The 19,879-nt window shown below is 49.4% G+C and overlaps 6 protein-coding genes across 6 annotated transcripts; all 6 read left to right on the plus strand.

Moving 5' to 3' along the window:
• The first annotated feature begins 1,348 nt into the window (after positions 1-1,348).
• Positions 1,349-1,945, plus strand: LOC134729142 (TATA-box-binding protein-associated factor 11-like protein 5). The gene has a single exon (XM_063597009.1). The coding sequence runs from the start codon at positions 1,349-1,351 to the stop codon at positions 1,943-1,945; it is 597 nt and encodes a 198-aa protein (XP_063453079.1).
• A 2,836-nt stretch (positions 1,946-4,781) lies between these two features.
• Positions 4,782-5,378, plus strand: LOC134729133 (TATA-box-binding protein-associated factor 11-like protein 5). Its single transcript, XM_063597000.1, has one exon. The coding sequence runs from the start codon at positions 4,782-4,784 to the stop codon at positions 5,376-5,378; it is 597 nt and encodes a 198-aa protein (XP_063453070.1).
• Positions 5,379-8,214: 2,836 nt separating this feature from the next.
• Positions 8,215-8,811, plus strand: LOC134729149 (TATA-box-binding protein-associated factor 11-like protein 5). Its single transcript, XM_063597016.1, has one exon. The coding sequence runs from the start codon at positions 8,215-8,217 to the stop codon at positions 8,809-8,811; it is 597 nt and encodes a 198-aa protein (XP_063453086.1).
• Positions 8,812-11,647: 2,836 nt separating this feature from the next.
• Positions 11,648-12,244, plus strand: LOC134729150 (TATA-box-binding protein-associated factor 11-like protein 5). Its single transcript, XM_063597017.1, has one exon. It carries the CDS (start codon positions 11,648-11,650, stop codon positions 12,242-12,244), a length of 597 nt encoding a protein of 198 aa, XP_063453087.1.
• Positions 12,245-15,081: 2,837 nt separating this feature from the next.
• Positions 15,082-15,678, plus strand: LOC134729151 (TATA-box-binding protein-associated factor 11-like protein 5). Its single transcript, XM_063597018.1, has one exon. It carries the CDS (start codon positions 15,082-15,084, stop codon positions 15,676-15,678), a length of 597 nt encoding a protein of 198 aa, XP_063453088.1.
• Positions 15,679-18,367: 2,689 nt separating this feature from the next.
• On the plus strand, positions 18,368-19,112 carry LOC134729145 (TATA-box-binding protein-associated factor 11-like protein 5). Its single transcript, XM_063597012.1, has one exon. It carries the CDS (start codon positions 18,516-18,518, stop codon positions 19,110-19,112), a length of 597 nt encoding a protein of 198 aa, XP_063453082.1. The 5' UTR covers positions 18,368-18,515.
• Positions 19,113-19,879: the final 767 nt, after the last annotated feature.

Consider the following 19,879-nt stretch of genomic DNA (forward strand, 5'->3'; position numbering starts at 1 on the left):
CAGTGGCTCACGCCTATAGTCCCTTCTCTTTGGGAAGCCAAAGTGGGGCAGATCACCTGAAGTCAGCAGTTCAAGACCAGCCTGGCCAAAATGGTGAAACCTCGTCTCTACTTGAAAAGATACAACAATTTGCCCGGCGTGGCAGCGCGCACATTTAGTCCCACCGCTTGGGAGGCTGAGGCAGGAGAATCCGTTGAGCCTAGGATGCCGAGGCTGCAGTGGGCTGAGATCGGGCCGCTGTAATCCAGCCTGGGGGACAGAGTGAGACTCTGTCTCAGAAATAAACAAATAAACCAAACTAAACTAAGATAAAATGACGTAAAATAAAATTGAAATAATATTTTCACGTTTCCCTCACCCAGCCCATTTTATTTTCAGAGTATTTGATAAACCGCTTGTTTCCCTGTGCGTTAGAGAGTTTTGTTCTCAGACATCGAAGTTTTCTAATGCTCAACTTCGTAAAATGTCTCATTTTTTACTGTAAATAGTTTCTTTATTGTTGTGAAATGTGAACTTTGCGATTCTGTGAAGGAGACTGAATTCTGAAATGCCCCCTGCATTTCCCGCCCCTCAGAGACTCGCCCTGTGTCTGCCCCTCCCTTGGGTGTGGACGGAAGCATGGATTGATGTGCCGGCCCAACTTCCTGATTAGATTAAGGCTATCCTGAACCAATGGCTGCTAAGGGCTGGGTCTAATTCAGTCATCTGAGCCCTTTGTAAGGGAGGACTGAACCCCCCTGTGATTACGCTCCCCTGTGGGAGATTCCCCAGCACTGGCTGTGCACACCCAGGGGGCCTCACAGCCGAGACCTGGGCAACACGGGTAGGAGCTGAGAGCATCCTCACGGCAGCCGGCAGAACCAACAAGTGGGCCTTGGGCTCACAACCCTAAGGCATTGTTGAATTCTGCCACCAACTCGAATCGGATCGAAGCCAGACCCTTCTCGGGTGGAGGCGACGACCACACAGCCAGACCCATCCTGGAGGTCCCTCGTGTGACTCTGAGCAGGAGGCGGTCACTTGGCCTAGCAGAACTTCTGACCTGTGAGCTGGTGTTTGTTTTAAATATCCCAAATTGGTGAGAATTCGTTCTGCATTGACCTAAAACTAACATACTCTCCTTCCACAAGTTTCTTCACATTGTGGAAGTGGGAAAATTCAGTGTGTGTGTGTTTGTGTGTGGGAAGGGGAGGCCGGGAGCCGTGTCCGGTTACGGCGAAACTGGCTCAGCAGAAGCACGGCAGCTAAAATCTTTGAAAGGTTCTCATCGCAGATCCAGAATCAAACCACCCCAGCCGGAACTTCTGCCTGTACAGCTGCTGTCACGGAGCAGGCTTGAATCTCACCCATGGAGACCGGCAGGCAAACAGGTGTGTCTGCTGAGATGCTCGCCATGCCCCGAGGTCTGAAGGGCAGCAAGAAGGATGGAATCCCTGAGGACCTAGATGGGAACTCGGAAGAACCCAGGGATCAGGAAGGTGAGCTCAGGAGTGAGGATGTCATGGACCTCCCAGAAGGTGACAATGAGGCCTCAGCCTCAGCTCCTCCTGCAGCCAAAAGACGGAAAACACATACAAAAGGCAAGAAGGAGAGGAAGCCCACCGTGGATGCAGAGGAGGCTCAGAGGATGACAACCCTGCTGTCTGCCATGTCTGAGGAGCAGCTGTCCCGCTACGAAGTGTGTCGCCGGTCAGCTTTCCCGAGAGCACGCATCGCGGGTCTGATGCGGGCTATCACTGGCGGTTCGGTGTCTGAGAACGCGGCCATTGCCATGGCTGGAATAGCCAAGGTCTTTGTCGGAGAGGTGGTGGAAGAGGCCCTGGACGTGTGTGAGATGTGGGGAGAGACGCCCCCGCTGCAGCCCAAGCATTTAAGGGAGGCCGTTCGCAGGTTAAAGCCCAAGGGCCTCTTCCCCAACAGCAACTGCAAAAGAATCATGTTCTAGGCCCGAGGCCAGAGGGCAGGGTCTGTTTGTGCAGGAAGAAGTACCGCGTTCATCTTCCAATGACAGGAGTGTGTGTGCTGGAGCTCCTGCATCTCAGTCCCACCTGGATTTACCCACGATCTCAGTGTCTTAAAATGTGCAGTTGCCCTTACCTGGATGAAGACAGCAGATCGTTTCATAGGAGCCTTGGCTAAATCTTTGGGCATTTTAATGGGATGTGGAGGCGTTTTTCTATGTCTTTCCAGTTGGAGGACTCAAGGTGCCTGGGCCCAGAGCATCCCGTGGACAGGCAGCCGCATTCAGAGAGGGAAGCCCTTCCCAGGAGATCTGTATGGTTTCCCGCTGAAGCCTGGTGTAGCTGTCTCTTAGCTTGTATGCTTATGTCTGGGTTCCAGTGATTGGAGCTTGCAGAAATGTTTCCCCGATTGTTGTTCTTCTGTACATTTTCAATGCTCATATGTAATTTTGTGAGCAATCACGAGAACAGTTAAACTGAGCAACTGATTTCCAAACTGCAGACATCAAAATGAAATCACAAAGCACTTTTTTTCCCCCTAAGTTGACTCTTCTATTCCTGCCTGCTGTGCTTTATGTCAGCAAGTGACCCTTTCCTGCATTATAATGCAATATAGTATAGATACATCATGTAAGACTAGAGAGAAACCAATTCCAAAACCACCTTTCCTCAAGCCGCCACTTGTAACGATCATATGGGCGGTTTAAAGGACACAGAGAGAGCCCATTGATACTTCACTGTCGCTACACGTGGTGATTTTTCCAGTGCTTCCGGAGACACTGAAATTTAGTTCCAAACATCGCCTTAGAGGATTCTTGATTTTATTCATTCTACCGATGATCCGCTCAGAAAATCAAACCTGAGTACGGAGACATTGGAGAAGTCGTTAAAGTATTGGACCAAGTCGGTTCGTCACGAGTGACAAAGTTATTCCACACTCTACTTGTACATACTCTGCTTTACCTTCGTGATGGAAAAGAGTAATTTCTCGCTATAGAGTAAAAACCCGAGATTTATTATGGAATCAGCGTGAACCTTCCCAGCACAGCTCACAGATCATACGCCAAAAATTACACTGTGATTCCGTCTCAAAAATTCTCTGTAGTGACCTGTGAATTGACAGCTCGTGAGGACATTCTTCAGTTTGGCTGAAACCAAAAAACCTGAAACCATCAAAACTGAAAAAAATGGAGTCTGCCAAATTCTGCCTCTTACCCTTTCAGCTACCATGCCACGTTCAACTATTGTACTTGATAAGTATTGGAAACTGAAGGTACTGATAATTTCAATAGAGTTTCACCAAAGTAGTATTTCTTGTGAGAAAGCCATAATCTCATCAGTAATGCCTTTCTAGAAGATCCAACAGGAAAGATGAACTAGCAACTCATCCTGACAAGAAAGTAAAACTCAGGAAAAATCCTAAGGCAGAGCAGCTTCGGGCTTCAGCGTGAAACTCTCATAGTCTGGGCGCGGTGGCTCACGCCTATAGTCCCTTCTCTTTGGGAAGCCAAAGTGGGGCAGATCACCTGAAGTCAGCAGTTCAAGACCAGCCTGGCCAAAATGGTGAAACCTCGTCTCTACTTGAAAAGATACAAAAATTTGCCCGGCGTGGCAGCGCGCACATTTAGTCCCAGCCGCTCTGGAGGCTGAGGCAGGAGAATCCGTTGAGCCTAGGATGCCGAGGCTGCAGTGGGCTGAGAGCGGGCCGCTGTAATCCAGCCTGGGGGACAGAGCGAGACTCTGTCTCAGAAATAAACAAATAAACCAAACTAAACTAAGATAAAATGACGTAAAATAAAATTGAAATAATATTTTCACGTTTCCCTCACCCAGCCCATTTTATTTTCAGAGTATTTGATAAACCGCTTGTTTCCCTGTGCGTTAGAGAGTTTTTTTTCTCAGACATCGAAGTTTTCTAATGCTCAACTTCGTAAAATGTCTCATTTTTTACTGTAAATAGTTTCTTTATTGTTGTGAAATGTGAACTTTGCGATTCTGTGAAGGAGACTGAATTCTGAAATGCCCCCTGCATTTCCCGCCCCTCAGAGACTCGCCCTGTGTCTGCCCCTCCCTTGGGTGTGGGCGGAAGCATGAATTGATGTGCCGGCCCAACTTCCTGATTAGATTAGGGCTATCCTGAACCAATGGCTGCTAAGGGCTGGGTCTAATTCAGTCATCTGAGCCCTTTGTAAGGGAGGACTGAACCCCCCTGTGATTACGCTCCCCTGTGGGAGATTCCCCAGCACTGGCTGTGCACACCCAGGGGGCCTCACAGCCGAGACCTGGGCAACACGGGTAGGAGCTGAGAGCATCCTCACGGCAGCCGGCAGAACCAACAAGTGGGCCTGGGGCTCACAACCCTAAGGCATTGTTGAATTCTGCCACCAACTCGAATCGGATCGAAGCCAGACCCTTCTCGGGTGGAGGCGACGACCACACAGCCAGACCCATCCTGGAGGTCCCTCGTGTGACTCTGAGCAGGAGGCGGTCACTTGGCCTAGCAGAACTTCTGACCTGTGAGCTGGTGTTTGTTTTAAATATCCCAAATTGGTGAGAATTCGTTCTGCATTGACCTAAAACTAACATACTCTCCTTCCACAAGTTTCTTCACATTGTGGAAGTGGGAAAATTCAGTGTGTGTGTGTTTGTGTGTGGGAAGGGGAGGCCGGGAGCCGTGTCCGGTTACGGCGAAACTGGCTCAGCAGAAGCACGGCAGCTAAAATCTTTGAAAGGTTCTCATCGCAGATCCAGAATCAAACCACCCCAGCCGGAACTTCTGCCTGTACAGCTGCTGTCACGGAGCAGGCTTGAATCTCACCCATGGAGACCGGCAGGCAAACAGGTGTGTCTGCTGAGATGCTCGCCATGCCCCGAGGTCTGAAGGGCAGCAAGAAGGATGGAATCCCTGAGGACCTAGATGGGAACTCGGAAGAACCCAGGGATCAGGAAGGTGAGCTCAGGAGTGAGGATGTCATGGACCTCCCAGAAGGTGACAATGAGGCCTCAGCCTCAGCTCCTCCTGCAGCCAAAAGACGGAAAACACATACGAAAGGCAAGAAGGAGAGGAAGCCCACCGTGGATGCAGAGGAGGCTCAGAGGATGACAACCCTGCTGTCTGCCATGTCTGAGGAGCAGCTGTCCCGCTACGAAGTGTGTCGCCGGTCAGCTTTCCCGAGAGCACGCATCGCGGGTCTGATGCGGGCTATCACTGGCGGTTCGGTGTCTGAGAACGCGGCCATTGCCATGGCTGGAATAGCCAAGGTCTTTGTCGGAGAGGTGGTGGAAGAGGCCCTGGACGTGTGTGAGATGTGGGGAGAGACGCCCCCGCTGCAGCCCAAGCATTTAAGGGAGGCCGTTCGCAGGTTAAAGCCCAAGGGCCTCTTCCCCAACAGCAACTGCAAAAGAATCATGTTCTAGGCCCGAGGCCAGAGGGCAGGGTCTGTTTGTGCAGGAAGAAGTACCGCGTTCATCTTCCAATGACAGGAGTGTGTGTGCTGGAGCTCCTGCATCTCAGTCCCACCTGGATTTACCCACGATCTCAGTGTCTTAAAATGTGCAGTTGCCCTTACCTGGATGAAGACAGCAGATCGCTTCATAGGAGCCTTGGCTAAATCTTTGGGCATTTTAATGGGATGTGGAGGCGTTTTTCTATGTCTTTCCAGTTGGAGGACTCAAGGTGCCTGGGCCCAGAGCATCCCGTGGACAGGCAGCCGCATTCAGAGAGGGAAGCCCTTCCCAGGAGATCTGTATGGTTTCCCGCTGAAGCCTGGTGTAGCTGTCTCTTAGCTTGTATGCTTCTGTCTGGGTTCCAGTGATTGGAGCTTGCAGAAATGTTTCCCCGATTGTTGTTCTCCTGTACCTTTTCAATGCTCATATGTATTTTTGTGAGCCATCACGAAAACAGTTAAACTGATCAACTGATTTCCAAACTGCAGACATCAAAATGAAATCACAAAGCACTTTTTTTCCCCCTAAGTTGACTCTTCTATTCCTGCCTGCTGTGCTTTATGTCAGCAAGTGACCCTTTCCTGCATTATAATGCAATATAGTATAGATACATCATGTAAGACTAGAGAGAAACCAATTCCAAAACCACCTTTCCTCAAGCCGCCATTTGTAACGATCATATGGGCGGTTTAAAGGACACAGAGAGAGCCCATTGATACTTCACTGTCGCTACACGTGGTGACTTTTCCAGTGCTTCCGGAGACACTGAAATTTAGTTCCAAACATTGCCTTAGAGGATTCTTGATTTTATTCATTCTACCGATGATCCGCTCAGAAAATCAAACCTGAGTACGGAGACATTGGAGAAGTCGTTAAACTATTGGACCAAGTCGGTTCGTCACGAGTGACAAAGTTATTCCACACTCTACTTGTACATACTCTGCTTTACCTTCGTGATGGAAAAGAGTAATTTTTCGCTATAGAGTAAAAACCCGAGATTTATTATGGAATCAGCGTGAACCTTCCCAGCACAGCTCACAGATCATACGCCAAAAATTACCCTGTGATTCCGTCTCAAAAATTCTCTGTAGTGACCTGTGAATTGACAGCTCGTGAGGACATTCTTTAGTTTGGCTGAAACCAAAAAACCTGAAACCATCGAAACTGAAAAAAACGGAGTCTGCCAAATTCTGCCTCTTACCCTTTCAGCTACCATGCCACGTTCAACTATTGTACTTGATAAGTATTGGAAACTGAAGGTACTGATAATTTCAATAGAGTTTCACCAAAGTAGTATTTCTTGTGAGAAAGCCATAATCTCATCAGTAATGCCTTTCTAGAAGATCCAACAGGAAAGATGAACTAGCAACTCATCCTGACAAGAAAGTAAAACTCAGGAAAAATCCTAAGGCAGAGCAGCTTCGGGCTTCAGCGTGAAACTCTCATAGTCTGGGCGCGGTGGCTCACGCCTATAGTCCCTTCTCTTTGGGAAGCCAAAGTGGGGCAGATCACCTGAAGTCAGCAGTTCAAGACCAGCCTGGCCAAAATGGTGAAACCTCGTCTCTACTTGAAAAGATACAAAAATTTGCCCGGCGTGGCAGCGCGCACATTTAGTCCCAGCCGCTCTGGAGGCTGAGGCAGGAGAATCCGTTGAGCCTAGGATGCCGAGGCTGCAGTGGGCTGAGAGCGGGCCGCTGTAATCCAGCCTGGGGGACAGAGCGAGACTCTGTCTCAGAAATAAACAAATAAACCAAACTAAACTAAGATAAAATGACGTAAAATAAAATTGAAATAATATTTTCACGTTTCCCTCACCCAGCCCATTTTATTTTCAGAGTATTTGATAAACCGCTTGTTTCCCTGTGCGTTAGAGAGTTTTTTTTCTCAGACATCGAAGTTTTCTAATGCTCAACTTCGTAAAATGTCTCATTTTTTACTGTAAATAGTTTCTTTATTGTTGTGAAATGTGAACTTTGCGATTCTGTGAAGGAGACTGAATTCTGAAATGCCCCCTGCATTTCCCGCCCCTCAGAGACTCGCCCTGTGTCTGCCCCTCCCTTGGGTGTGGGCGGAAGCATGAATTGATGTGCCGGCCCAACTTCCTGATTAGATTAGGGCTATCCTGAACCAATGGCTGCTAAGGGCTGGGTCTAATTCAGTCATCTGAGCCCTTTGTAAGGGAGGACTGAACCCCCCTGTGATTACGCTCCCCTGTGGGAGATTCCCCAGCACTGGCTGTGCACACCCAGGGGGCCTCACAGCCGAGACCTGGGCAACACGGGTAGGAGCTGAGAGCATCCTCACGGCAGCCGGCAGAACCAACAAGTGGGCCTGGGGCTCACAACCCTAAGGCATTGTTGAATTCTGCCACCAACTCGAATCGGATCGAAGCCAGACCCTTCTCGGGTGGAGGCGACGACCACACAGCCAGACCCATCCTGGAGGTCCCTCGTGTGACTCTGAGCAGGAGGCGGTCACTTGGCCTAGCAGAACTTCTGACCTGTGAGCTGGTGTTTGTTTTAAATATCCCAAATTGGTGAGAATTCGTTCTGCATTGACCTAAAACTAACATACTCTCCTTCCACAAGTTTCTTCACATTGTGGAAGTGGGAAAATTCAGTGTGTGTGTGTTTGTGTGTGGGAAGGGGAGGCCGGGAGCCGTGTCCGGTTACGGCGAAACTGGCTCAGCAGAAGCACGGCAGCTAAAATCTTTGAAAGGTTCTCATCGCAGATCCAGAATCAAACCACCCCAGCCGGAACTTCTGCCTGTACAGCTGCTGTCACGGAGCAGGCTTGAATCTCACCCATGGAGACCGGCAGGCAAACAGGTGTGTCTGCTGAGATGCTCGCCATGCCCCGAGGTCTGAAGGGCAGCAAGAAGGATGGAATCCCTGAGGACCTAGATGGGAACTCGGAAGAACCCAGGGATCAGGAAGGTGAGCTCAGGAGTGAGGATGTCATGGACCTCCCAGAAGGTGACAATGAGGCCTCAGCCTCAGCTCCTCCTGCAGCCAAAAGACGGAAAACACATACGAAAGGCAAGAAGGAGAGGAAGCCCACCGTGGATGCAGAGGAGGCTCAGAGGATGACAACCCTGCTGTCTGCCATGTCTGAGGAGCAGCTGTCCCGCTACGAAGTGTGTCGCCGGTCAGCTTTCCCGAGAGCACGCATCGCGGGTCTGATGCGGGCTATCACTGGCGGTTCGGTGTCTGAGAACGCGGCCATTGCCATGGCTGGAATAGCCAAGGTCTTTGTCGGAGAGGTGGTGGAAGAGGCCCTGGACGTGTGTGAGATGTGGGGAGAGACGCCCCCGCTGCAGCCCAAGCATTTAAGGGAGGCCGTTCGCAGGTTAAAGCCCAAGGGCCTCTTCCCCAACAGCAACTGCAAAAGAATCATGTTCTAGGCCCGAGGCCAGAGGGCAGGGTCTGTTTGTGCAGGAAGAAGTACCGCGTTCATCTTCCAATGACAGGAGTGTGTGTGCTGGAGCTCCTGCATCTCAGTCCCACCTGGATTTACCCACGATCTCAGTGTCTTAAAATGTGCAGTTGCCCTTACCTGGATGAAGACAGCAGATCGCTTCATAGGAGCCTTGGCTAAATCTTTGGGCATTTTAATGGGATGTGGAGGCGTTTTTCTATGTCTTTCCAGTTGGAGGACTCAAGGTGCCTGGGCCCAGAGCATCCCGTGGACAGGCAGCCGCATTCAGAGAGGGAAGCCCTTCCCAGGAGATCTGTATGGTTTCCCGCTGAAGCCTGGTGTAGCTGTCTCTTAGCTTGTATGCTTCTGTCTGGGTTCCAGTGATTGGAGCTTGCAGAAATGTTTCCCCGATTGTTGTTCTCCTGTACCTTTTCAATGCTCATATGTATTTTTGTGAGCCATCACGAAAACAGTTAAACTGATCAACTGATTTCCAAACTGCAGACATCAAAATGAAATCACAAAGCACTTTTTTTCCCCCTAAGTTGACTCTTCTATTCCTGCCTGCTGTGCTTTATGTCAGCAAGTGACCCTTTCCTGCATTATAATGCAATATAGTATAGATACATCATGTAAGACTAGAGAGAAACCAATTCCAAAACCACCTTTCCTCAAGCCGCCATTTGTAACGATCATATGGGCGGTTTAAAGGACACAGAGAGAGCCCATTGATACTTCACTGTCGCTACACGTGGTGACTTTTCCAGTGCTTCCGGAGACACTGAAATTTAGTTCCAAACATTGCCTTAGAGGATTCTTGATTTTATTCATTCTACCGATGATCCGCTCAGAAAATCAAACCTGAGTACGGAGACATTGGAGAAGTCGTTAAACTATTGGACCAAGTCGGTTCGTCACGAGTGACAAAGTTATTCCACACTCTACTTGTACATACTCTGCTTTACCTTCGTGATGGAAAAGAGTAATTTTTCGCTATAGAGTAAAAACCCGAGATTTATTATGGAATCAGCGTGAACCTTCCCAGCACAGCTCACAGATCATACGCCAAAAATTACCCTGTGATTCCGTCTCAAAAATTCTCTGTAGTGACCTGTGAATTGACAGCTCGTGAGGACATTCTTTAGTTTGGCTGAAACCAAAAAACCTGAAACCATCGAAACTGAAAAAAACGGAGTCTGCCAAATTCTGCCTCTTACCCTTTCAGCTACCATGCCACGTTCAACTATTGTACTTGATAAGTATTGGAAACTGAAGGTACTGATAATTTCAATAGAGTTTCACCAAAGTAGTATTTCTTGTGAGAAAGCCATAATCTCATCAGTAATGCCTTTCTAGAAGATCCAACAGGAAAGATGAACTAGCAACTCATCCTGACAAGAAAGTAAAACTCAGGAAAAATCCTAAGGCAGAGCAGCTTCGGGCTTCAGCGTGAAACTCTCATAGTCTGGGCGCGGTGGCTCACGCCTATAGTCCCTTCTCTTTGGGAAGCCAAAGTGGGGCAGATCACCTGAAGTCAGCAGTTCAAGACCAGCCTGGCCAAAATGGTGAAACCTCGTCTCTACTTGAAAAGATACAAAAATTTGCCCGGCGTGGCAGCGCGCACATTTAGTCCCAGCCGCTCTGGAGGCTGAGGCAGGAGAATCCGTTGAGCCTAGGATGCCGAGGCTATAGTGGACTGAGAGCGGGCCGCTGTAATCCAGCCTGGGGGACAGAGCGAGACTCTGTCTCAGAAATAAACAAATAAACCAAACTAAACTAAGATAAAATGACGTAAAATAAAATTGAAATAATATTTTCACGTTTCCGTCACCCAGCCCATTTTATTTTCAGAGTATTTGATAAACCGCTTGTTTCCCTGTGCGTTAGAGAGTTTTTTTTCTCAGACATCGAAGTTTTCTAATGCTCAACTTCGTAAAATGTCTCATTTTTTACTGTAAATAGTTTCTTTATTGTTGTGAAATGTGAACTTTGCGATTCTGTGAAGGAGACTGAATTCTGAAATGCCCCCTGCATTTCCCGCCCCTCAGAGACTCGCCCTGTGTCTGCCCCTCCCTTGGGTGTGGGCGGAAGCATGAATTGATGTGCCGGCCCAACTTCCTGATTAGATTAGGGCTATCCTGAACCAATGGCTGCTAAGGGCTGGGTCTAATTCAGTCATCTGAGCCCTTTGTAAGGGAGGACTGAACCCCCCTGTGAGTACGCTCCCCTGTGGGAGATTCCCCAGCACTGGCTGTGCACACCCAGGGGGCCTCACAGCCGAGACCTGGGCAACACGGGTAGGAGCTGAGAGCATCCTCACGGCAGCCGGCAGAACCAACAAGTGGGCCTGGGGCTCACAACCCTAAGGCATTGTTGAATTCTGCCACCAACTCGAATCGGATCGAAGCCAGACCCTTCTCGGGTGGAGGCGACGACCACACAGCCAGACCCATCCTGGAGGTCCCTCGTGTGACTCTGAGCAGGAGGCGGTCACTTGGCCTAGCAGAACTTCTGACCTGTGAGCTGGTGTTTGTTTTAAATATCCCAAATTGGTGAGAATTCGTTCTGCATTGACCTAAAACTAACATACTCTCCTTCCACAAGTTTCTTCACATTGTGGAAGTGGGAAAATTCAGTGTGTGTGTGTTTGTGTGTGGGAAGGGGAGGCCGGGAGCCGTGTCCGGTTACGGCGAAACTGGCTCAGCAGAAGCACGGCAGCTAAAATCTTTGAAAGGTTCTCATCGCAGATCCAGAATCAAACCACCCCAGCCGGAACTTCTGCCTGTACAGCTGCTGTCACGGAGCAGGCTTGAATCTCACCCATGGAGACCGGCAGGCAAACAGGTGTGTCTGCTGAGATGCTCGCCATGCCCCGAGGTCTGAAGGGCAGCAAGAAGGATGGAATCCCTGAGGACCTAGATGGGAACTCGGAAGAACCCAGGGATCAGGAAGGTGAGCTCAGGAGTGAGGATGTCATGGACCTCCCAGAAGGTGACAATGAGGCCTCAGCCTCAGCTCCTCCTGCAGCCAAAAGACGGAAAACACATACGAAAGGCAAGAAGGAGAGGAAGCCCACCGTGGATGCAGAGGAGGCTCAGAGGATGACAACCCTGCTGTCTGCCATGTCTGAGGAGCAGCTGTCCCGCTACGAAGTGTGTCGCCGGTCAGCTTTCCCGAGAGCACGCATCGCGGGTCTGATGCGGGCTATCACTGGCGGTTCGGTGTCTGAGAACGCGGCCATTGCCATGGCTGGAATAGCCAAGGTCTTTGTCGGAGAGGTGGTGGAAGAGGCCCTGGACGTGTGTGAGATGTGGGGAGAGACGCCCCCGCTGCAGCCCAAGCATTTAAGGGAGGCCGTTCGCAGGTTAAAGCCCAAGGGCCTCTTCCCCAACAGCAACTGCAAAAGAATCATGTTCTAGGCCCGAGGCCAGAGGGCAGGGTCTGTTTGTGCAGGAAGAAGTACCGCGTTCATCTTCCAATGACAGGAGTGTGTGTGCTGGAGCTCCTGCATCTCAGTCCCACCTGGATTTACCCACGATCTCAGTGTCTTAAAATGTGCAGTTGCCCTTACCTGGATGAAGACAGCAGATCGCTTCATAGGAGCCTTGGCTAAATCTTTGGGCATTTTAATGGGATGTGGAGGCGTTTTTCTATGTCTTTCCAGTTGGAGGACTCAAGGTGCCTGGGCCCAGAGCATCCCGTGGACAGGCAGCCGCATTCAGAGAGGGAAGCCCTTCCCAGGAGATCTGTATGGTTTCCCGCTGAAGCCTGGTGTAGCTGTCTCTTAGCTTGTATGCTTCTGTCTGGGTTCCAGTGATTGGAGCTTGCAGAAATGTTTCCCCGATTGTTGTTCTCCTGTACCTTTTCAATGCTCATATGTATTTTTGTGAGCCATCACGAAAACAGTTAAACTGATCAACTGATTTCCAAACTGCAGACATCAAAATGAAATCACAAAGCACTTTTTTTCCCCCTAAGTTGACTCTTCTATTCCTGCCTGCTGTGCTTTATGTCAGCAAGTGACCCTTTCCTGCATTATAATGCAATATAGTATAGATACATCATGTAAGACTAGAGAGAAACCAATTCCAAAACCACCTTTCCTCAAGCCGCCATTTGTAACGATCATATGGGCGGTTTAAAGGACACAGAGAGAGCCCATTGATACTTCACTGTCGCTACACGTGGTGACTTTTCCAGTGCTTCCGGAGACACTGAAATTTAGTTCCAAACATTGCCTTAGAGGATTCTTGATTTTATTCATTCTACCGATGATCCGCTCAGAAAATCAAACCTGAGTACGGAGACATTGGAGAAGTCGTTAAACTATTGGACCAAGTCGGTTCGTCACGAGTGACAAAGTTATTCCACACTCTACTTGTACATACTCTGCTTTACCTTCGTGATGGAAAAGAGTAATTTTTCGCTATAGAGTAAAAACCCGAGATTTATTATGGAATCAGCGTGAACCTTCCCAGCACAGCTCACAGATCATACGCCAAAAATTACCCTGTGATTCCGTCTCAAAAATTCTCTGTAGTGACCTGTGAATTGACAGCTCGTGAGGACATTCTTTAGTTTGGCTGAAACCAAAAAACCTGAAACCATCGAAACTGAAAAAAACGGAGTCTGCCAAATTCTGCCTCTTACCCTTTCAGCTACCATGCCACGTTCAACTATTGTACTTGATAAGTATTGGAAACTGAAGGTACTGATAATTTCAATAGAGTTTCACCAAAGTAGTATTTCTTGTGAGAAAGCCATAATCTCATCAGTAATGCCTTTCTAGAAGATCCAACAGGAAAGATGAACTAGCAACTCATCCTGACAAGAAAGTAAAACTCAGGAAAAATCCTAAGGCAGAGCAGCTTCGGGCTTCAGCGTGAAACTCTCATAGTCTGGGCGCGGTGGCTCACGCCTATAGTCCCTTCTCTTTGGGAAGCCAAAGTGGGGCAGATCACCTGAAGTCAGCAGTTCAAGACCAGCCTGGCCAAAATGGTGAAACCTCGTCTCTACTTGAAAAGATACAAAAATTTGCCCGGCGTGGCAGCGCGCACATTTAGTCCCAGCCGCTCTGGAGGCTGAGGCAGGAGAATCCGTTGAGCCTAGGATGCCGAGGCTGCAGTGGACTGAGAGCGGGCCGCTGTAATCCAGCCTGGGGGACAGAGCGAGACTCTGTCTCAGAAATAAACAAATAAACCAAACTAAACTAAGATAAAATGACGTAAAATAAAATTGAAATAATATTTTCACGTTTCCCTCACCCAGCCCATTTTATTTTCAGAGTATTCGATAAACCGCTTGTTTCCCTGTGCGTTAGAGAGTTTTTTTTTCTCAGACATCGAAGTTTTCTAATGCTCAACTTCGTAAAATGTCTCATTTTTTACTGTAAATAGTTTCTTTATTGTTGTGAAATGTGAACTTTGCGATTCTGTGAAGGAGACTGAATTCTGAAACGCCCCCTGCATTTCCCGCCCCTCAGAGACTCGCCCTGTGTCTGCCCCTCCCTTGGGTGTGGGCGGAAGCATGAATTGATGTGCCGGCCCAACTTCCTGATTAGATTAGGGCTATCCTGAACCAATGGCTGCTAAGGGCTGGGTCTAATTCAGTCATCTGAGCCCTTTGTAAGGGAGGACTGAACCCCCCTGTGAGTACGCTCCCCTGTGGGAGATTCCCCAGCACTGGCTGTGCACACCCAGGGGGCCTCACAGCCGAGACCTGGGCAACACGGGTAGGAGCTGAGAGCATCCTCACGGCAGCCGGCAGAACCAACAAGTGGGCCTGGGGCTCACAACCCTAAGGCATTGTTGAATTCTGCCACCAACTCGAATCGGATCGAAGCCAGACCCTTCTCGGGTGGAGGCGACGACCACACAGCCAGACCCATCCTGGAGGTCCCTCGTGTGACTCTGAGCAGGAGGCGGTCACTTGGCCTAGCAGAACTTCTGACCTGTGAGCTGGTGTTTGTTTTAAATATCCCAAATTGGTGAGAATTCGTTCTGCATTGACCTAAAACTAACATACTCTCCTTCCACAAGTTTCTTCACATTGTGGAAGTGGGAAAATTCAGTGTGTGTGTGTTTGTGTGTGGGAAGGGGAGGCCGGGAGCCGTGTCCGGTTACGGCGAAACTGGCTCAGCAGAAGCACGGCAGCTAAAATCTTTGAAAGGTTCTCATCGCAGATCCAGAATCAAACCACCCCAGCCGGAACTTCTGCCTGTACAGCTGCTGTCACGGAGCAGGCTTGAATCTCACCCATGGAGACCGGCAGGCAAACAGGTGTGTCTGCTGAGATGCTCGCCATGCCCCGAGGTCTGAAGGGCAGCAAGAAGGATGGAATCCCTGAGGACCTAGATGGGAACTCGGAAGAACCCAGGGATCAGGAAGGTGAGCTCAGGAGTGAGGATGTCATGGACCTCCCAGAAGGTGACAATGAGGCCTCAGCCTCAGCTCCTCCTGCAGCCAAAAGACGGAAAACACATACGAAAGGCAAGAAGGAGAGGAAGCCCACCGTGGATGCAGAGGAGGCTCAGAGGATGACAACCCTGCTGTCTGCCATGTCTGAGGAGCAGCTGTCCCGCTACGAAGTGTGTCGCCGGTCAGCTTTCCCGAGAGCACGCATCGCGGGTCTGATGCGGGCTATCACTGGCGGTTCGGTGTCTGAGAACGCGGCCATTGCCATGGCTGGAATAGCCAAGGTCTTTGTCGGAGAGGTGGTGGAAGAGGCCCTGGACGTGTGTGAGATGTGGGGAGAGACGCCCCCGCTGCAGCCCAAGCATTTAAGGGAGGCCGTTCGCAGGTTAAAGCCCAAGGGCCTCTTCCCCAACAGCAACTGCAAAAGAATCATGTTCTAGGCCCGAGGCCAGAGGGCAGGGTCTGTTTGTGCAGGAAGAAGTACCGCGTTCATCTTCCAATGACAGGAGTGTGTGTGCTGGAGCTCCTGCATCTCAGTCCCACCTGGATTTACCCACGATCTCAGTGTCTTAAAATGTGCAGTTGCCCTTACCTGGATGAAGACAGCAGATCGCTTCATAGGAGCCTTGGCTAAATCTTTGGGCATTTTAATGGGATGTGGAGGCGTTTTTCTATGTCTTTCCAGTTGGAGGACTCAAGGTGCCTGGGCCCAGAGCATCCCGTGGACAGGCAGCCGCATTCAGAGAGGGAAGCCCTTCCCAGGAGATCTGTATGGTTTCCCGCTGAAGCCTGGTGTAGCTGTCTCTTAGCTTGTATGCTTCTGTCTGGGTTCCAGTGATTGGAGCTTGCAGAAATGTTTCCCCGATTGTTGTTCTCCTGTACCTTTTCAATGCTCATATGTATTTTTGTGAGCCATCACGAAAACAGTTAAACTGATCAACTGATTTCCAAACTGCAGACATCAAAATGAAATCACAAAGCACTTTTTTTCCCCCTAAGTTGACTCTTCTATTCCTGCCTGCTGTGCTTTATGTCAGCAAGTGACCCTTTCCTGCATTATAATGCAATATAGTATAGATACATCATGTAAGACTAGAGAGAAACCAATTCCAAAACCACCTTTCCTCAAGCCGCCATTTGTAACGATCATATGGGCGGTTTAAAGGACACAGAGAGAGCCCATTGATACTTCACTGTCGCTACACGTGGTGACTTTTCCAGTGCTTCCGGAGACACTGAAATTTAGTTCCAAACATTGCCTTAGAGGATTCTTGATTTTATTCATTCTACCGATGATCCGCTCAGAAAATCAAACCTGAGTACGGAGACATTGGAGAAGTCGTTAAACTATTGGACCAAGTCGGTTCGTCACGAGTGACAAAGTTATTCCACACTCTACTTGTACATACTCTGCTTTACCTTCGTGATGGAAAAGAGTAATTTTTCGCTATAGAGTAAAAACCCGAGATTTATTATGGAATCAGCGTGAACCTTCCCAGCACAGCTCACAGATCATACGCCAAAAATTACCCTGTGATTCCGTCTCAAAAATTCTCTGTAGTGACCTGTGAATTGACAGCTCGTGAGGACATTCTTTAGTTTGGCTGAAACCAAAAAACCTGAAACCATCGAAACTGAAAAAAACGGAGTCTGCCAAATTCTGCCTCTTACCCTTTCAGCTACCATGCCACGTTCAACTATTGTACTTGATAAGTATTGGAAACTGAAGGTACTGATAATTTCAATAGAGTTTCACCAAAGCAGTATTTCTTGTGAGAAAGCCATAATCTCATCAGTAATGCCTTTCTAGAAGATCCAACAGGAAAGATGAACTAGCAACTCATCCTGACAAGAAAGTAAAACTCAGGAAAAATCCTAAGGCAGAGCAGCTTCGGGCTTCAGCGTGAAACTCTCATAGTCTGGGCGCGGTGGCTCACGCCTATAGTCCCTTCTCTTTGGGAAGCCAAAGTGGGGCAGATCACCTGAAGTCAGCAGTTCAAGACCAGCCTGGCCAAAATGGTGAAACCTCGTCTCTACTTGAAAAGATACAAAAATTTGCCCGGCGTGGCAGCGCGCACATTTAGTCCCAGCCGCTCTGGAGGCTGAGGCAGGAGAATCCGTTGAGCCTAGGATGCCGAGGCTGCAGTGGGCTGAGAGCGGGCCGCTGTAATCCAGCCTGGGGGACAGAGCGAGACTCTGTCTCAGAAATAAACAAATAAACCAAACTAAACTAAGATAAAATGACGTAAAATAAAATTGAAATAATATTTTCACGTTTCCCTCACCCAGCCCATTTTATTTTCAGAGTATTCGATAAACCGCTTGTTTCCCTGTGCGTTAGAGAGTTTTTTTTTCTCAGACATCGAAGTTTTCTAATGCTCAACTTCGTAAAATGTCTCATTTTTTACTGTAAATAGTTTCTTTACTGTTGTGAAATGTGAACTTTGCGATTCTGTGAAGGAGACTGAATTCTGAAATGCCCCCTGCATTTCCCGCCCCTCAGAGACTCGCCCTGTGTCTGCCCCTCCCTTGGGTGTGGGCGGAAGCATGAATTGATGTGCCGGCCCAACTTCCTGATTAGATTAGGGCTATCCTGAACCAATGGCTGCTAAGGGCTGGGTCTAATTCAGTCATCTGAGCCCTTTGTAAGGGAGGACTGAACCCCCCTGTGAGTACGCTCCCCTGTGGGAGATTCCCCAGCACTGGCTGTGCACACCCAGGGGGCCTCACAGCCGAGTCCTGGGCAACACGGGTAGGAGCTGAGAGCATCCTCACGGCAGCCGGCAGAACCAACAAGTGGGCCTGGGGCTCACAACCCTAAGGCATTGTTGAATTCTGCCACCAACTCGAATCGGATCGAAGCCAGACCCTTCTCGGGTGGAGGCGACGACCACACAGCCAGACCCATCCTGGAGGTCCCTCGTGTGACTCTGAGCAGGAGGCGGTCACTTGGCCTAGCAGAACTTCTGACCTGTGAGCTGGTGTTTGTTTTAAATATCCCAAATTGGTGAGAATTCGTTCTGCATTGACCTAAAACTAACATACTCTCCTTCCACAAGTTTCTTCACATTGTGAAAGTGGGAAAATTCAGTGTGTGTGTGTTTGTGTGTGGGAAGGGGAGGCCGGGAGCCGTGTCCGGTTACGGCGAAACTGGCTCAGCAGAAGCACGGCAGCTAAAATCTCTGAAAGGTTCTCATCGCAGATCCAGAATCAAACCACCCCAGCCGGAACTTCTGCCTGTACAGCTGCTGTCACGGAGCAGGCTTGAATCTCACCCATGGAGACCGGCAGGCAAACAGGTGTGTCTGCTGAGATGCTCGCCATGCCCCGAGGTCTGAAGGGCAGCAAGAAGGATGGAATCCCTGAGGACCTAGATGGGAACTCGGAAGAACCCAGGGATCAGGAAGGTGAGCTCAGGAGTGAGGATGTCATGGACCTCCCAGAAGGTGACAATGAGGCCTCAGCCTCAGCTCCTCCTGCAGCCAAAAGACGGAAAACACATACGAAAGGCAAGAAGGAGAGGAAGCCCACCGTGGATGCAGAGGAGGCTCAGAGGATGACAACCCTGCTGTCTGCCATGTCTGAGGAGCAGCTGTCCCGCTACGAAGTGTGTCGCCGGTCAGCTTTCCCGAGAGCACGCATCGCGGGTCTGATGCGGGCTATCACTGGCGGTTCGGTGTCTGAGAACGCGGCCATTGCCATGGCTGGAATAGCCAAGGTCTTTGTCGGAGAGGTGGTGGAAGAGGCCCTGGACGTGTGTGAGATGTGGGGAGAGACGCCCCCGCTGCAGCCCAAGCATTTAAGGGAGGCCGTTCGCAGGTTAAAGCCCAAGGGCCTCTTCCCCAACAGCAACTGCAAAAGAATCATGTTCTAGGCCCGAGGCCAGAGGGCAGGGTCTGTTTGTGCAGGAAGAAGTACCGCGTTCATCTTCCAATGACAGGAGTGTGTGTGCTGGAGCTCCTGCATCTCAGTCCCACCTGGATTTACCCACGATCTCAGTGTCTTAAAATGTGCAGTTGCCCTTACCTGGATGAAGACAGCAGATCGCTTCATAGGAGCCTTGGCTAAATCTTTGGGCATTTTAATGGGATGTGGAGGCGTTTTTCTATGTCTTTCCAGTTGGAGGACTCAAGGTGCCTGGGCCCAGAGCATCCCGTGGACAGGCAGCCGCATTCAGAGAGGGAAGCCCTTCCCAGGAGATCTGTATGGTTTCCCGCTGAAGCCTGGTGTAGCTGTCTCTTAGCTTGTATGCTTCTGTCTGGGTTCCAGTGATTGGAGCTTGCAGAAATGTTTCCCCGATTGTTGTTCTCCTGTACCTTTTCAATGCTCATATGTATTTTTGTGAGCCATCACGAAAACAGTTAAACTGATCAACTGATTTCCAAACTGCAGACATCAAAATGAAATCACAAAGCACTTTTTTTCCCCCTAAGTTGACTCTTCTATTCCTGCCTGCTGTGCTTTATGTCAGCAAGTGACCCTTTCCTGCATTATAATGCAATATAGTATAGATACATCATGTAAGACTAGAGAGAAACCAATTCCAAAACCACCTTTCCTCAAGCCGCCATTTGTAACGATCATATGGGCGGTTTAAAGGACACAGAGAGAGCCCATTGATACTTCACTGTCGCTACACGT

The sequence above is a fragment of the Pan paniscus genome, chromosome 16 (genome assembly GCF_029289425.2).
Source record: "Pan paniscus chromosome 16, NHGRI_mPanPan1-v2.0_pri, whole genome shotgun sequence".
Taxonomy (NCBI): Eukaryota; Metazoa; Chordata; class Mammalia; order Primates; family Hominidae; genus Pan; species Pan paniscus.

Excerpts from the sequence above, each read along its gene's own strand:
- LOC134729150 (XM_063597017.1), top strand. The coding sequence starts at position 11,648 with ATGGAGACCGGCAGGCAAACAGGTGTGTCTGCTGAGATGCTCGCCATG.
- LOC134729145 (XM_063597012.1), top strand. The coding sequence starts at position 18,516 with ATGGAGACCGGCAGGCAAACAGGTGTGTCTGCTGAGATGCTCGCCATG.
- LOC134729142 (XM_063597009.1), top strand. The coding sequence starts at position 1,349 with ATGGAGACCGGCAGGCAAACAGGTGTGTCTGCTGAGATGCTCGCCATG.
- LOC134729149 (XM_063597016.1), top strand. The coding sequence starts at position 8,215 with ATGGAGACCGGCAGGCAAACAGGTGTGTCTGCTGAGATGCTCGCCATG.
- LOC134729133 (XM_063597000.1), top strand. The coding sequence starts at position 4,782 with ATGGAGACCGGCAGGCAAACAGGTGTGTCTGCTGAGATGCTCGCCATG.
- LOC134729151 (XM_063597018.1), top strand. The coding sequence starts at position 15,082 with ATGGAGACCGGCAGGCAAACAGGTGTGTCTGCTGAGATGCTCGCCATG.